General features: G+C 40.2%; 2 protein-coding genes across 2 annotated transcripts; one reads left to right on the top strand and one right to left on the bottom strand.

The window, feature by feature from the left end:
• Positions 1 to 1,480: 1,480 nt before the first annotated feature.
• LOC144656399 (acetylcholinesterase-like) lies at positions 1,481 to 7,440 on the bottom strand. Its single transcript, XM_078516623.1, has 5 exons — positions 7,051 to 7,440; positions 5,678 to 5,931; positions 4,197 to 4,910; positions 2,861 to 3,084; positions 1,481 to 2,236 (listed from the first exon to the last, which is right to left on the bottom strand). Exons 1-5 carry the CDS (start codon positions 7,388 to 7,390, stop codon positions 2,011 to 2,013), a joined length of 1,758 nt encoding a protein of 585 aa, XP_078372749.1. The 5' UTR covers positions 7,391 to 7,440; the 3' UTR covers positions 1,481 to 2,010.
• Positions 7,441 to 7,633: 193 nt separating this feature from the next.
• On the top strand, positions 7,634 to 15,757 carry LOC144656401 (cholinesterase-like). The gene is made up of 5 exons (XM_078516625.1): positions 7,634 to 7,964; positions 11,256 to 11,506; positions 13,018 to 13,734; positions 14,266 to 14,492; positions 15,017 to 15,757. The coding sequence occupies exons 1-5, from the start codon at positions 7,634 to 7,636 to the stop codon at positions 15,234 to 15,236; spliced, it is 1,746 nt and encodes a 581-aa protein (XP_078372751.1). The 3' UTR covers positions 15,237 to 15,757.
• The last annotated feature ends 1,372 nt before the right edge of the window (positions 15,758 to 17,129 follow it).

Below are 17,129 nucleotides of genomic sequence, written 5' to 3'. Positions count from 1 at the left end.
TCACCAGAAATCACGTGCAGAAGCTGTATCCGGCGAAAGAGGAACAATATCTTAGCTAAAAAGCGATAGAAAATTTCAAGTGTCAGCACTTTCATAACATGACTAGAGCACCGGATGCTTAGCTTTCCAAGCTCGAAAAATTAATTCTTGATACTGCTTATTTCAAAATGGAAGCACTGAAATTCAGTTGTTCCTTCTCTATGTTGTTTCGAGGTTCTTTGCTGTCTTGGTCGTTCTTTGTTTATGTCACTGGTGAGTTTCACAGGTTTTTACACATGAACCGAAAAGGTTGAGGTTTGTCAGCTTTCTCTGTTTCATTTCCGCTCGGTATGGATAACATGTCGAAAAGAGACTCGAGTAAACAGTCATTTCCTTTATATAGGGATCATGTTTTTCATTTGAGTTCCTGTTATGTCGGAGCCTAAAAGTTGAAGTAACTTATACCACATCATCAGTTTCTCTTTCGAGACTTTCGAGTAGACGAGATACGGTGCGCATTACTGGGAAGCAAGCCACATGCATCCCGTACATAAATACATTTCGGTTACCTGATCGGTAATTGCAATATAGTTATAATTGTTAGCTTTACCATTCTTGATACAATTGATGCAATTTATAGTTACACACCATGAAATAATCAATATACTCAGTGCTTATATTAAACTTCTGTGTCTCGTAGTTTCCTGACAAAACCGTTATGTTTACAAGCTCAATTATAAAGCGCGATCATTTTTAACAATAAAGTAGCTCTTGGAGACAGGAGCAAAGAAAAAGTTATAAAATCAGTCAAAAGATTTGGTTTAGACTGGTTTAGAGCCTGTTTAACAGGTTTTATCGATACTTGTAACAGCGCGCCGGCGCTTACTGTATTATTTTCTCGATTAAGTTGCAAAGCACAAATTAAAATGGCGGCTGTTGAGCGAGCGTACATCTGATCCTGTACATTGAACATTAGCCCATCGCTGGGTTACCGCTGGCATATTCGATCCGCTACTGCAAATCACTGCCTCAACAATAGTCAACAACTCTTGTCGACTATAGTTTTTTGTTAAATTCTAATTTGGCCTTTTATATGTCCAGTCGCGATCAATATAAGTTTTATTTTGACATAATTATATGCAAACCAAATGATACACTTTCCCTAGGAAAATGTTGATTGTGGCACTTGACTGAGGCACTGAATCGGAGCTCAACAAGCTGTTCAAAAAGACACCCGAACGGACCAGACCCCTACACAGTAATCAAATACAAAGTCAGTATAAGCACCAACGCCCTTTATTGCAAACAAAGCGCTGTAATACAGCAGATTACGTGTTTATAATGAACACATTAGGCACCTTGGGGAATATTACAATCCTTTTTTTTTTTTTTTTTTTTTTTTATAATTTTTTTTTTTTTTTTTTTTTTTTTTATTTCTTTATATCAAAAAAATAAAAAAAAACCCCCCCAAAAAAAACACCCCTCCAATAATTTAATGTCTATGAATAGAGTTTACATTGAAACAGACCATGACTGAAGGAAGTTATAGCAGCACTGTGAAAAAATGAAGGTCTTTGGCTTTTCGAAGATCCGTAGTAATATTTCTAGTTATTTCTCAATGCAACGTCTTGCAACAAATTAAAGGTATAAGAATCTTGAAAAATGTAACTAGCAATAAAATAACAATTTCTTTGATTGACGTAAAATGAAGTTTTTAAGTTAGTACATAAAAACAAATTTTGAGGTGTTTTGCATATACCACTGAATCAGTCAGGTGAACACATTTTTTGACTTGTTACACCGGGCTTGTAAACTTCTTCTCGGTTCATTCGTGTTGTTTACATGAAGGTCACCTAAAGCAGCGATAGCTACACCGTTTGACTTGTTTATCAATTGAAATAGATGTGCTACGAGGTAATATAATTCAAAAAGCTAAACTAATAAGGACTACTTTTGTACGGAATTTTTGTTTCGTTTTCACTAGCAAGTTATGTTATCATGTGCTGTTCTTGCACTGAAGCACATCTAGATCTACAACTCATCTTTCGATGTTTCTTCCTCGGACTCTTCTTCATCTTTCTTTCCCTCTTGAATCAATTTTGGAAAAACTTCATTCCAGAAGGTAACCTTATCTGCTTTGTATGATCCATGTTCTACCCTCGGTTTCATGTCGAGGACAATAATAGCTTGTTCATCCTCGGTAAATTGAGGCCATGTGACCTGAGAGAATGCGGACTCTGCCAGTGGATTGGGAGACCTAAGGAAAGGAAAATGTCATCAATAAGTGGGGATTCTGTCTACCTCTACCTTACTTTTGGAAAAAAGCTCGCTAGTGAGTTCAACGTTGGTTAGTCGTAAGTCTCTATTGTGGGCTATCTCAAGGACCGGTGAATTGATTTTTAGTCGAGTGGAGACTCTGTATAAGACAAAGAGAGCTTCTTCAGGTAACATGAAATTATGTACAAGAAAGCTCGTGACAATAGATTATTCCCATTAGAAGTGAGGTGTTCCAACATACTTTAATATCACAAAAGAGGATGATCATCATCTCTGTATATCATACATGCTCCAGTAGTTCTTTCATATAATCTTACGCTCGTGATTACCTAAAAGAACACAAAGAACAAGAACGAGTGCTTCTTTCTACTTTCAAACTAATCTCGTTCCCAGAACCCTTGCATTTTATGCTTCTGACCAATGAAAATAAACGTTCTGCGAAAAAGGTTGGAGTGACGCGTGATTTTGAGCACGCCCTCAGTTAAAATTAGAGTCGTGCTCATAGTATTGTACTCTTTCGTTATTCTTTGAGAAGTTCTTAATGTAAACTTTTCGACCGAGTTACTCAATATTAATGTACAATGTAGTCTGTTAATTTCCTTACCCATTCTTGGCAAAGTTCGTCCACAGCTCCATAATGTACAGGCTAAAGTCCTTCTCTGTTTCCGAATATTTTGGCGCTAGCATTGATAAGAACCAGGACAGCGTCTTAAAAGGTGCTCCAAACAGGAAACCTTGTTCCATACCATGAGTTACGCCAACCCAGTCTGGGTACGGAGTATGCACTGGAGTGTGGTCAAACAAGTAAGCGAAGGTCTTTAGTCCTTCCTGAAAAAAATAAGCTTTCTCAAGTCACACCATAGACAGATATGTCCAGGATTGAACGCTAATGAGATGCACGTTCCTCGTGACAGGCATCACAAAGTGTCCTTATTAATAAAAATTCACCAAAACACACCAAATTTTTTCAAATATGAAGTAATATGGAAACATGAAGTACTCATTAAACAATACCTACGTTCAATCTTGGACATAAGTGACCATGGAGAGAAAGGAATAAATAAATAAAAAATAAAATAAATGGGAATTTACAGTGGCATCTTCCACATTGTGGCTTTTCTTGAGGGCGATGTAGCAGCTCTCACATTGTCTCGCATGAATGGCTTGCGACCTTTCCGGAGGGCAATAGAACAAACAACAGGAAAAGGCCTACTCTGGGACCCAAAATCGCCCAAAATCGCCTAAAGTCGCCCAAAGTCGCCTAATTCGCCCAAAGTCGCTCTAAGTATAGATATTTTCTGTAACAATGCTTTATGGTGTACCATGATGATTCCCATGTACATGTGTACCACAACTGTACTTTGGTCGGTCACCAAAAATTGCCTAAAAGGTCACCTAAAGTTGCCTAAAGTCGCTCAAAATCGCCCAAAGTTGCCCAAAATCGCCTTAAATCGCCCCAAATCGCCCGTAATTTTGGACAAAATAAGCTAAAATCGCCTAAAGGCGCCTTAAGTCGCCCAAAGTTACGGCGACTTTGGGTCCCAGAGTAGGCCTAGGAAAAATGCCCCTAGCCCCCAAAACAATAGCAACTGCTACACTAGAGGACCTGTAGGATTACAAGCTTACGATCGCGAGAGCTGCAATGATCCCACTGATTCCAGATCGAATTGGAATTTAGTAGTGTTGGTTTTGTAGACTATTAGTAGTGTTGGAATGAGCAGTGAGCGTACAAGGAGCTGAGGTGCATGCATTTATGTTGTTAAGGGCTGGATATCGGTCAACAAACATGCAAAGGACACTAATGTTTTGACGATGCTACAAGTATTCAGTCAAAGTATTAGCTACTGCATTGGGCATGACTCAGTTTTTGAATGGTTTTGAAAGACTTATTAGTTAAGATTACGAACAAATCAACCTATAAGAAGCTAAAAACTGAATACCTTTGCATAAGCTTTAGCATCCCGTTGCGTGGGTGCAACAAATGCAAAATCGCCAGGACATTCAAACATCAATCGACGCCGAGTGAGCTTGTTTTCCGGGTCAGTATGGTCAGTATACTCGTTCAGAACAGCGTCTTCAGCCAGTGCGTTTCTCCCACGAGCAAAGACAACGCTACCCTTGATAAAAGACTCGAACAATTCTCTTTCAACTCCGTTCTCGACCTGATCTGGTGGCAACATCGCATACAGAGCACCTTCATTGGACGTAGTGCCTATCATAACATCAACATTATGGTGAAAGTTGCCATTTTTTAACAGTTCGTCTGGTAGATCTGGTAAGAATTCGCCATCGACAACAGGACCGGCGATGTCTTGTGGACCACGGTACATGGGATAGATAATTTGGCTTTGCACTTTCAAAATGTCTTTAACAACTTTGCCCCTCACGCATGAAACCAGCTGTGGACCCAGACTGCAGTTTACCAGATTGGCAAACATCTCCAAATGCTTTGTGTCTTTCACTTTTCCGCTGTACAAGGGGTACGTGGCCGGGCCGCTCTCGATAATGACTCTTTGGAATAAGCCTTGAGACAGAGGTGACAGCAACTGAAGGGACACGGATACCGCGCCAGCACTTTGACCAAATATGGTCACTCTATAAGGATCACCGCCAAAGCTTGCGATATTTTTTTGGACCCATTGTAATGCAAGGATCTGAAATATAAAACAACAATACCGCTTTATTACTGCCTTTGAATGGAACCCCCAGAGTTCCAGGTAGAGGGATCGACCCAAGCAACCATGAAAGTGCTACACTCTAGAAGGACTGGAAGCAAAGAACCTGTCTGGCTAGAGGCTGAGAAAATTGCGACAAGTAGAGTTCTGTGGATAGCTACGGTGGATATCCTATTCTCTCCTGTAAGGAATGAAGACGGCAAAGAGAGACTGCTTTACTATTTCGGATACCCTTGATTCGTGATGAGTAGTTTATGAAAAAAAAAAAATCCCGCAGGGTTTGGGAAGAATGTTTTGAATCAAATCAAAATGGCCTCCAAAGCTCCTGTCCAAAGTTTGCAATGTTCTTTTGGACACATTGTTATGCAAAGATATGAAAGAAAAAACAAAACGTCTGCTTTATTACCTGTGATATCCTTGATCAATGAATGTTATAGATTGTCAAAAGAACACCACAGGTTTTTCGTAAATCAAATGCCAACTATGCTATCAAAATTATCAGATGTAATTTTTAGAATAACGTAAAGATCATCTTAAAAATATTTAAGATAGAGTCAAAAGACTGGCAGAATTGGTAATTCATTCAATGCTTTGGCACATTAAAGTGCTATTTAACAAGGTGGTTTTCTTTGATGCCTTAAAAAGCAATGCATGACAAGTAAATTGGTCCAGTTATAATTAGATCTAATTTGGATTCTCAAACTTTTCTGTTTTCTGGTTATTTCTAGTTATGACAAGTTATGTACCTGGTCCAACATTCCATAATTGCCCTTGATTTCAGTGTCTGGTATGTTGAAGAAACCCAGTATTCCCAGCCGGTAGTTTATAGTTACTATGATGACGTCATTAAAGGATGCAAGAATGCCTGCTGGGAATTCTGTTGATGAACTGTAAGAGAACCCGCCGCCATGAATCCACACCATCACCGCCATCTTGTCATCGGGTTTGATTGTTGATGGAACAAACACATTAAGGAAGAGACAGTCCTCGCTTTCTGGTTCTGGAATTGAAAAAAAAAACTAAAATGTAAATAAAATATAATGACATAATTCAAACGTCAAGTAATTGGTATTTGGTTATAATTAAAAAAAAAGAACTTTCCTCAGTAAGATCCAGCTTTAAGAAATACCATAACCCTGTGATCAGGCGCTCTTTTTGAACGCAGGCTAGATATATCATTCAATTAAAAAAGCCTCATGACCTGGAAAAACATATATGTTAACTTCTATGTCAAAAATCACAATTATTCTGTAACTTCTTGGCGTAGGCGAGCATGCAAAGAAAGTTACGTTAGCGAGGCTGTTAGCCGCACGGAACGTTTTGAGTAATTTCAGTAGTCCAGTCTAGTTGTCCAAACGTAACCGGGATGGAAAGCGCGCGAATGCCCTGAAGATAATATATGTTTAAAACCATCCTAACTACATTTTCTATTTGAATTTATAAGCTATATTATAAAAATAACTTCGAGCAAACAAAGATTCCCCAGAAGAGAAGACTTTCAACCCTATCTAGGGCGAATGGAGCGATTGTCATTTATTTTCAGTTGGGTGCAAGATCCTGCAAAACAATTGGCTAAATTATTCATAACATGCTGTTTGTTTTGCGAAACTAAAATTTAAATATATTTCAATGAACAGAACAGGAATACTGACAATATTTATAATATTACAGTGCTCTCCACTGAGAATATCACAAGATTGAAGAACGAACAAAACTGCTATATAAATCGTCCCAGTCGATCGATGCACCTTTTAGAGATGGAGCGTGAATAGCGCGTCTTGGAATAACAATCGAATAATGTATACTGTGATGTTGACAGATAACCTGTCAAAATCGTCAAACTGCAAATTATGCTAATTGCAAGCAGCGTCTGATGGTCACGCAAGCGATTTCAAAATCGATCATAGTTCGTTTTCCCCCCTCAAAAATCGAACACGAGCGCAAAATCACAAAGCGGACAGTTTCTTCCTCACTACTGCGTTTTTCAAAATATTTGTGAAACCTCTTATCTCAGATATAACCTAAAACATACGAAAATGGAAATAAAACAACCAAGATTTCTTAACCTACTGTTGTAGCCTGATCATGACAAAGAAATGTACGGCTAAAATGACCTGACCTGGTTCAAAACCGGGTATCGGCATCCACAAAGTCGGCCGCGGGCAAGCTTTTCCATAACTCGTTGCATTTCTTATTCCAGACCAAGGTCTTCCGGGTTTGGGCGCCACAAACCTCAAGTCTCCCACTGGAGGTTCTGCATATGGGATGCCAAGGTACTCATACGCCGATTTACCGAGCGGAAGAGACTCGATCTTGCCCACGACTGCTCCAGCCTCGGTCTCCACGGTTGGAGCAGGTGCTGGTGCTGATTCGTCTTGTTCGGCTTGGGTTATTTGCGGCCCGACAACAAGAAAACATACCACAACTGAGATAAGTGAGTAACGAAGAAGCGCCTCCATACTCGAGCTATGATATTTCTTTTGTAAGCCTTGTACATGTGCGGATCACACCTTGCGTTACACGCGACGCTGGCCACTAATATTCAGGATAACATGGGATAACATACGAATACGGTGATGTCACCAGTCGAAAAGTCGCGTGACGTAAAACCTTATATAAAAAGCCCACATGCACAGGCTTCACTTTGGCAAACACTTTAGAACAGCAAAACAGCACCGAGCAAAAGCAAACCACCCTTCGATATGAAGTTACCTTCGTTTTTGTGTATAACCGTGGCCTGTGCTGTGCTTTATGCATGTATTAATTTAACCCGAGCGGAACTCGACGAAAACCAACGTTCTCCCGTCGTACAGACCGAGTCTGGTGCAGTTGTTGGCAAGATTGAGACTCTTCCACATGGCAAATCAGTGCACGAGTATCTTGGTATCCCGTATGCTGAACCTCCGGTGGGAGAATTGAGGTTTACAGCTCCAAAGCCCGTCAAATCTTGGTCTGGAACAAAACACGTTACAGAGTATGGAGCCTCGTGCCCGCAGAATCCAGTGCCTCTTCCTGGGATGGATGTTCAGTTAGGTAAGCTCATGACAACGAAATAATTCATTACGCTGCCATCTGGGGGTTTTAAAAAATTCAAATTCGGGGCCTTGAGATATCTAAAGTGCAACACGGTATACAGGAGTTTTTTCTTCAGACCCTGCTACGAATTGATCTATTACGTAAAAATATAAAAATAATACGCCAATTTACTCTTTTTAAGCGATGACGTAATCGCTTATTGCCATGGCACGACGGGCTCTTTTAGTCTGTCGCGATCGAACAGAAATCAAAATACTCCCGTGCAGTTAAAATGGAACACTACAATGTATAAACGAAGGAGATAAATTATAAATGATGGGATCTATTAGATTTAGTAGACAGAAATTTCTAATTCTTATAATTCAAGGGCCGCTGTGAGCAAGAGACCGTTTGACCTTTCTTTAAAAGCTAGCGCGTATCGTATGTCGTTCATCAGATGTCACACTATAATATAACGCAATCTCTGTTGAGACAACATAGGGAAATCTAAAAAAAATTTAGAATATAATATAAAATATAACTGTTGTTCAATTGAGCAAATCTACAAAGAAAATGTATTAATTGCATCTTTTGCCTGTGAATTTAAAAGTACTGTATTTATTTAAATTCAATCAGATCCTAACTATGCTATGCTATTTATACAATCACTTACATTGCTTCTTATGTTTGAAAAATGTAAGCTGCAGTTGGATAACAGTCTTTTTCACGCACAAGGTGTCAGCTTCTTTTATTTACGATACGTTTTTGACAAAATTTCCTAATAATTATGTAAGACCCCTTGTGAAACGTCATCGCTTCTGCATGCATTGCGTGCCATTTATTACCCAAAGTAGACAACGGAGAAACGACAAACGATTGAGCAACATATCAAAACAAAAGCAAGTAAAATACAATATGGGGTTAAAAGTGACAAATATGATATGGTAAACAGTGGAGTGACAAGTACAGTGGAACCTCGATTTAAGGAACTTCTATTTAGCGAAGTACTCGATATAACGAACGATATTCTTCCCCCAGTAATAGTGAAAGATATGGAAAAGAACCTCGATATATATAACGAAACCTCGTTATAGTGAACATATTTTGCCAGTCCCTTGGCCATTCGTTATATCGAGGTTCCACTGTCATAACAAAGAGGTTCATCGTGTTTCTTGTCACGTTTGTAAATCTGCAAATATTTCGAAGAAAAATATTGAAATTAATAAATGTTAGGTTTACAGGCGTTAATTATATTTCATTTGCAAAAATCGATATGTGTCCCCAGTTAGTTTTCACAGTTAAATTAGATTCTGAGTAAAAATTCTTTTCACGATGGACACTACAAATGCAAATTTATACACAGTGATGTTGTTAGGCCAATATTTCATCAAATGGTATACAAACAATGACATTGACATACCGCAGCACTAATTATTTTTGTTGAGAAAGTGTTGCTTTCATTTTAGTTTGTGGTTTGGTTATTTGAAATAATGTATTCTTGGTGAAAATATGCAAGACAGGCAAAAGTGTTTTGTTTTCACCATGCGTGTAGCGTGACGGAAATGTAAGAACCAAGACTACTTGTACTATCACAGATACCTCAAGCTCTATGGGAGATATAGACCGTGTCACCTTTGTTCAGCGTTGTGCGAGTGTTGCAATTTGAGCGTCACGGCGGCGGTTGCGTAACAGCGAAATTATAAGGAAAAAATAATTTTTGTATGGGAAATAACGATCCCTTCGTTAATTCAAAAAATGTGAACGAGTTTTTAATAAAAAATAACCTACCTAAAGTCCTCTGTCTCAGTTGTTCTTTCTCGTATGTGGTTTTTGGAGCCGGATTTAGCGCGATTCCAGTGAGTTATAGTTCCATTGCCTTTCTCTCCATAAAGGATATACAGAGAGAAAGGGCAATGGAACTGTAACTTCACTGGAATCGCGCTAAATCGCTCCAAAAATCACATAGGAGAAAGAACAACAGACAGAGGACTTTAGGTAGGTTTTTTTTTATTAAAAACTCGTTCACATTTTTGAATTAACGTAGGGATCGTTATTTCCCATACAAATCCTTATAATTTCGCTGTTACGCAACGGCCGCCGTGACGCTCAAATTACAACACTCGCACAACGCTGAACAAAGGTGACACGGTCTATATCTCCCATAGATCTTGGGGTACCTGTGGTATTATACTTTTCTTTCAACTTGCCTTCGTCGTTTCTTCGCGAAAACGTTCAGTGTCGTAATTGTTTTATTATCATCTCGGAGTGCAAACCAATGCTAGCAGAAAATGGATAAGAATAGAAAATTTTTCACAGAGTCACGCAAGACTTAAGGCTCTGTTTTGTTAAAGACCTCCTCCCCAACTAGAATGGCCCCGCCATCTTCCTGAGATAATGAGCCAGTGCAGTGAACTGAAAACAAAAATAAATGGAGGAAGTTATAAGTAGTTGTAGATATCTTCTCGTCGCATTCACTCTCTATTGCTTATTAGTAGAAACTCAGCCGTGTTCTATTGAAAATCTGCGAATCTGATTGGTTCTCCCACTGTTTTCTATTTTAACAATAGAGTGTTTCTGTCGAGGAACTATCGGCTGATAGTTGCCCCGCGGAAATTTGATGTTCTTAAAACAAATCGCTTCTCGGGCTAATATGCTAGTTTTAAGAACATCAAATTTCTAAGGGGCAACTATCAGCCGATAGTTCCTCGGCAACTTTTCTATTCGCTGATAGGAAACGATCGCGCGCTCCTTGCTCATTTAAAGATTAATTTTTCTTCATTTTTGGCTTATAAGTACGTAAAATTGTAGGTTTTTGGACTGCAGTCCTTTAAGAGTTTCTACTAAAACAATTAGACTACTCGCCCTCGTTTTCTATGAGTGATAGTCAACTCGGCTGCGCCTCGTTGAGTATTCGCTCATAGAAAACGAGGGCAAGTAGTCTAATTGTTAAATAGTCTTGTTGTGGATTTTTAAAAAAAAAAAAAAAAAAAAAAAAAAAAAAAAAACAAAAGCCTAGTTGTGAGGTGAAGCTGATTTAACTCCCCCTGACCCCTGCCAATGGGCTGCGCCCTCACTAACAAAGAAAAGGACTAGTATCCTGTGTTGCTTACACGTCCCGACACAGTCCCTGTTGGGAGAATGTGACGTTCTTTCAGAGACAGCTTGCCAGCGATTATATTATCTGAGAAAAGCGTTGTGTGGCTACTACTGTGCTCTTAATATGTTGTTAAGTTTTTACATGCAATGACAGGCTTACTTAAAGTTGGAAAAAACAAACAAACAAACAAAACATTTCTTTTGTTTTTGTAGAGGATGTCAGTGAGGATTGTCTTTCACTCAATGTGTTTGTCCCATCTGTTAAAACCGAAGACAAGTTGGCGGTGATGGTGTTTATTCATGAAGGCGGCTTCACTTTAGGCAGTTCAACAGCTTACCCTGGTGGAGTGTTGGCGGCCTTCAATGACGTAATAGTTGTGACAATCAACTATCGTCTTGGAGTTCTTGGCTTCTTAAACATTCCTGGCACTGATTACAACGGAAATTATGGGATGTTAGATCAGGTACTGTGCTGGAGATAGCAACCACATAACAATCTATTCACAAGACGAAAGAAATCGACAATTAAGTAGAATGGATAATCAACGAGTAGTGCTGATTAGGCATTTATTACCACAAACAATAAGCTACTCGAAGTGTTTGCGAACTCGAGTGCAATAAGCGACCCACCATTAAGCTCTGGCCAAACGGCAACGTAACTGGACGCAAGTAGTCGAAAGTTGGCTGACCAAACGACTCGCAAATTTACTCGCAAGTGCGCACAAGTTGTCAAAAAATGCCGTTTCAGTGCAACTACGCGCGCTGCAATGCATTACTTGAGGTAAACAGGTGGAAAACGTGCGTTGACTTGCGTGAAAATTTGATCTCACTTAACGTGAACGCAAGTCAACGCACGTGTACGCAAGTCCTGGCCAAACGGAGACGTAAGTGGTCGCAAGTTGAAAAGTTGCGTTTACTTGCGTCTCCGTTTGGCCAGGCCTTTAATGTGGTCTAGCCAAAGGAGGTTACAGTCAACTCTCTCTAAAACGGACACCGTCGGGACCGGCTCCAACTGTCCGTTTTAGAGAGGTGTCCGTCTGATAGGGAGTTTAGTTACAGCAAAATGACTGAAAAACGGCATGGACGGGACCAACACCAGGTGTCCGTCTTAGAAAGGTGTCCGTCTTATAGAGGTGTCCGTTAGGAGAGAGTTGACTGTACTATGCTATCGCTCTCTGCCCGCTGCCATTTTGAGCGAATGATTAATGATGTCAGTGACTATTCATAACCAATTATTGGATGAGGCTAAGTATGATATGAAGAATTATGAAGATCGAGGAGGGTGTTATCGGCTGAGGCGGATAACACCCTCCGAGATCTGCATAATTCTTCATATCATACGAAAGCCGAATTCAATAATTGTTTTATTATTCATTCAGAATATTTCCAAGAGCTCTAAAAACACAAAATGAATTAAAATGGCTACTAACTTTGGCGTAGAATTTTCGCTAACAGTGGCCAATTCCTCCGGTGTCGCTGGTTTTTTGATGTTTCTCTCCTGAAGTTAAGCTTTAAAAATCAAGTGACTTCCCTTCGAAGCTTTTTTGATGTCTTTGCTATCTTTATCATCTAATATTTTGGCCATTTTTTCGTCGCAATGTTGAAATTTAGCGACCATTTTCGCCTTCGGCTGAGCTCTGTACAAAGCCGTTGTTGCGTGACGTCAATCGTCCAATAATTTTTCAATTATTGGACGATTGACGTCAATCGTCCAATAATTATTACGTCATTCGTCCAATAATAGAAGCGTCTTCCAAATTTGGTCGGTGCTAGCCGGTTAGTTGGAATTAGCCGGGGATTGAAAGCCAATCAGAAACCAAGAAATATTTTGAATGAATAATAATTGATGTTATTGTTTACTTGTGCACTACTTATCGATTACCCGATCATCAAATAGTCATTCTTAACTCGTCATCGGTAGCAGCAGTAATTCACCAAATGATAAATTTGAACTGATTGACTATTTTTAACTCAGGTGCTGGCATTTAAGTGGATTCAAGCCAACATTGCAAGCTTCGGCGGCGATCCCAACAGAGTGACCATATTTGGTCAAAGTGCAGGAGGAATGAGCGTTTCTTTTCATTTGATCTCGCCATTGTCGAAAGGTTTGTTTCACAAAGCCATAATGCAGAGCGGTGCATCTTCTGCTCCTTTTTTCGGTGGAAAAGTTACCAACACAGAGCAGTTAGAACTGTTTGCCAAGCTTACAAACTGTAGCTTGGGACCAAATCATGTCGAGTGCGTCCGTGGCAAGTCTACCGAAGAGATTCTGACGGCACAACGCGGGTTGACGTATCCTAACTACGTAGGCTCACTAGATATAGTAGGGCCCACATTAGATGGCAACTTTTTACTCGACCTTCCAGAAATCCTGTTCAAAACAGGTCAGTTCCACCCTGACGTTGATGTTGTTATTGGCTTTAACTCCAACGAAGGTGCCATGTTAGCGTTAGTAATGCGTGACTATATCAAAGACGGCATGGAACCAAAAATGTTGGAGTTTTTTATAAAAAGTGGCGGATTGACCTATGCTCGAGAGAAAAGCAAGGTTCTCGAAGAAATGATTTTTCTTGAGTACACGAACCATGCAGACCCTAACGACAAGATCGCCGTTCGCCAGTCGTTGATGGACATTGCTAGTCATGCAGATTTTGTTGCACCCGCCTTGCTCGAGGCCAGAGCTTTGGCAAAGGTAAGAACACAGTAGCCATAAATAAGGGTCTTACCCGTTGCAAAACTCCGGAAAATGAACGAGTGACCGCAACGAAGCAATGAACTTTTTCGAAGTTTTGCAACGAGTTGATAAAAACCCATATAAAGCACTTTATCTGCTATGTGTAGATAACGAGAATTAACCCATTATGTAACTCTCTATGCGATTTCTTAGTTTTAACCTTTCGAATATTAAGGTAGCGCGATGAAGCCTGCAAAATTCACTTCGGTTGTTTTTATTACCTCTCACCTCTAAACACCTACCTCTCCAGGCTGGCTTTCAGGGTCTTTCTTTCTGTCAGAACTTTATGATTTCACTAGTCCCTTGGCGATTTTTGCCTACAGTTGTTCTAAGGAGACGAGGCCTTCGTGTATATGGACAATTTTACTACTGCGACCGGGTAATTTATTGATTCGAAATCCAGTAGCACGCGCACCGCTACATCGAAGAGAGAGCAGTCGTTAAATACTCAGTTATAATCATAAGTTCCACTTTTTTAATTTTAAATAGGGGGGCCGAGCACCTTACGTTTACGTGTTCGACCACAGACCGGTGCATACGCGTGTGCCTGACTGGATGGGCGTGGTACATTATATGGAAAACGGATTTGTGTTTGGTGCACCTTTCAAGAATATATCAGACTCATTCCTTAATATGATGGTAACAAAGTACTCAGAGATAGAAAAGGGGCTGAGTTTACATATCATGAAACTGTGGACAGACTTTGCCAAATACGGGTAAGAACGTGATTGGAGTTTGTGACAATACTAAGCGTTTATTTAGGTTATGTAAGAAGTCGCACCCCTCGAACCTAGCCATAGTCCTTGTAAAGTATTTTTGGGCAGGACGCTGTAATCTGTAATGGCCCACTGCAGATCTGGGATAGGGGCTCATACCCTTCTTTTTGCTGACAAATATAACGTCCAAGGGCAAACAGTGCCTACAGTGCATTCGTCTGGTTAACTACTTTCTAACTTGCAGGTGCAAAGTAGACATTAGGCCTAAGAATCATCGAGAACGTTGTTAATTGCGGGGTTTATGTGGACTAGTGCTCTGACAACTGGGAAACCTTCAGACGTTCTACCAGTTGCCTTAAAACACCTTAACGTTTGACCTACTCTACCTCACTGACAGTTTGCCCTTAACACCCAAAAGGGAAAACGTGCATGGTGCCAAGCTACAACTGAAGCTAATTGTATATAAATTCAAAACACACCCGTTTGGCATTTAACATATATTTTTTATTGATTCCGTCTGTCAGGTCTCCCAATCCACCCGATTCTGGTCCTGCACCAGTCACGTGGCCTAAGTTTACGGAACAAGAGCAGGAATATCTGGTCCTCGATGTACGACCGAGGGTGGAGCGTAGATACCAAGCGGAGAGAGTGGCATTCTGGAATGAAGTTGTCCCTAAAGTACTAGAGTTGACGAAAACGGAGAAAAAGAAGAAACAAGAGAAGACACCAAAGGATGAGCTGTAATCGTATATTACAGTCAAAATACCCAGCGCGTGCCGCCTAATATTCCTGAATAGCTTTGATTAACGGCGAACGGATTGCATTATTCGTTTCAAACATTCAAATGCAATTTGAATATTTTAAATCATCCAACCGTAAACACGTGAACACGTGAACCTGTCAAAAATTAATCAATCAAATTGGTTTTTTTTTGACGGGTTCACGTGTTCACGTGCTTACGGTTGGATAATTTACAATATTCAAATTGAATTTGAATGTTTGAAACGAATAATGCAATCCGTTCGCCGTTAATCAAAACTATTCCGGAATATTAGGTGGCACGCGCTGGGTATTTTGACTGTAAAACCAAACTTTACTGTTTTGTACGCAGATCTTCGGGCTATTCATTATTGCTGTGATTGTTTTAATTAGTAGGACAAGTGACGTGTAGAAGTTACTTCGTAGCAAGGCAAATGATATTTGTTGCTGTCGTATCACTTAGAGACCTTGTACATGTCAACAAATTAAATAAACCATAAAACAAAGGAATGTGTGTCCAGCAGTAGCAGTGAAATATATATAGATGTGCAGGCCCACTCTGAGCCGAAAATTTTCGGCTCTGGCGGGAGCCTGAAAATTTTTTTCAGGTCTCAGTGTGTGGCCGATGCACTTATCAATATACATAAAACAAAGCTTTACAGTCAGTTTTGTACGTAAAGCCTTAGGCTGTTCATTATTGCTCTGATTGTTTCAGAAGGACAAGTAAGTGACGTAGAAGTCATAGCGAAGCAAAGATTTTTGTTACTGTCTTATCACTTGGAGACCCTATAAACGCCAGGAAATGAAATAAAGCTTTATAGGTTTGTATGTAGAGCCTTGGGTTATACATCGTTGTTATGTTTGTTTCAGTAGGACAAGTGATTGACGCAGAAGTTCGTTCATAGCAAGGAAATGATTTTTGTTACTGTCGTATCAAATGGAGACATGTACACACCAGGAAAGGAGATTTATTCACCCCACGCGGGGAATAAATGGTTTTATGCATCGGGTTTGTGCCAGTCTCCCTGCAAGGGGTTAGGGGTACAACCGGGTCCTTGGGAATCCAATATTTAAGCAGACGAGGCATACTGTGATGTTGACAGATAACCTGTCAAAATCGTCAAACTGCAAATTATGCTAATTGCAAGCAGCGTCTGGTGGTCACGCAAGCAATTTCAAAATTGACCAAAGTTCATTTCTTCCCCACAAAAATCAAACACGAGCGCAAAATCACAAAGCGGACAGTTTCTTCCTCACAGCTGCGTTTTTCAAAATAATTGTGAAACCTCTCATCTCAGATATAACCTAAAACGTACGAAAACGGAAATAAAACACCCAAGATTTCTTAACCTACTGTTGTAGCCTGACAAAGAAATGTACGGCTATTTATCATGACCTGACCTGGTTCAAAACCGGGTATCGGCATCCACAAAGTCGGCCGCGGGCAAGCTTTTCCATAACTTGTTGCATTTCTTATTCCAGACCAAGGTCTCGCGGGTTTAGGCGCTACAAACCTCAAGTCTCCCACCGGCAGTTCTGCATATGGGATGCCAAGGTACTCACACGCCGATTTACCGAGCGGAAGAGACTCGATCTTGCCCACGACTGCTTCAGCCTCGGTCTCCACGGTTGGAGCAGGTGCTGGTGCTGATTCGTCTTGTTCGGCTTGGGTTATTTGCGGCCCGACAACAAGAAAACATACCACAACTGAGATAAGTGAGTAACGAAGAAGTGCCTCCATAATCAAGCTATGATATTTCTTTTGTAAGCCTTGTACATGTGCGGATCACACCTTGCGTTACACGCGAAGCTGGCCACTAATATTCAGGATAACATAAAATAGGGTGATGTCACCAGTAGAAAAGTCGCGTGACGTAA

Source organism: Oculina patagonica, chromosome 6, assembly GCF_052425735.1.
Source record: "Oculina patagonica isolate OP01 chromosome 6, crgOcupat, whole genome shotgun sequence".
Classification (NCBI taxonomy): Eukaryota; Metazoa; Cnidaria; class Anthozoa; order Scleractinia; family Oculinidae; genus Oculina; species Oculina patagonica.
Note: the sequence above shows the minus strand (reverse complement) of the source record. Positions and strands in the feature narration are given on the sequence as shown.

Excerpts from the sequence above, each read along its gene's own strand:
- LOC144656401 (XM_078516625.1), top strand. The coding sequence starts at position 7,634 with ATGAAGTTACCTTCGTTTTTGTGTATAACCGTGGCCTGTGCTGTGCTT. Across the intron at positions 11,507-13,017 it reads ATTATGGGATGTTAGATCAG|GTGCTGGCATTTAAGTGGAT; the intron begins GTACTGTGCTGG and ends TTTTTAACTCAG. Across the intron at positions 14,493-15,016 it reads ACAGACTTTGCCAAATACGG|GTCTCCCAATCCACCCGATT; the intron begins GTAAGAACGTGA and ends TCCGTCTGTCAG.
- LOC144656399 (XM_078516623.1), bottom strand. The coding sequence starts at position 7,390 with ATGGAGGCGCTTCTTCGTTACTCACTTATCTCAGTTGTGGTATGTTTT. Across the intron at positions 3,085-4,196 it reads ATGCTAAAGCTTATGCAAAG|GAAGGACTAAAGACCTTCGC; the intron begins GTATTCAGTTTT and ends TATTTTTTTCAG. Across the intron at positions 2,237-2,860 it reads ACGAACTTTGCCAAGAATGG|GTCTCCCAATCCACTGGCAG; the intron begins GTAAGGAAATTA and ends TCCTTTCCTTAG.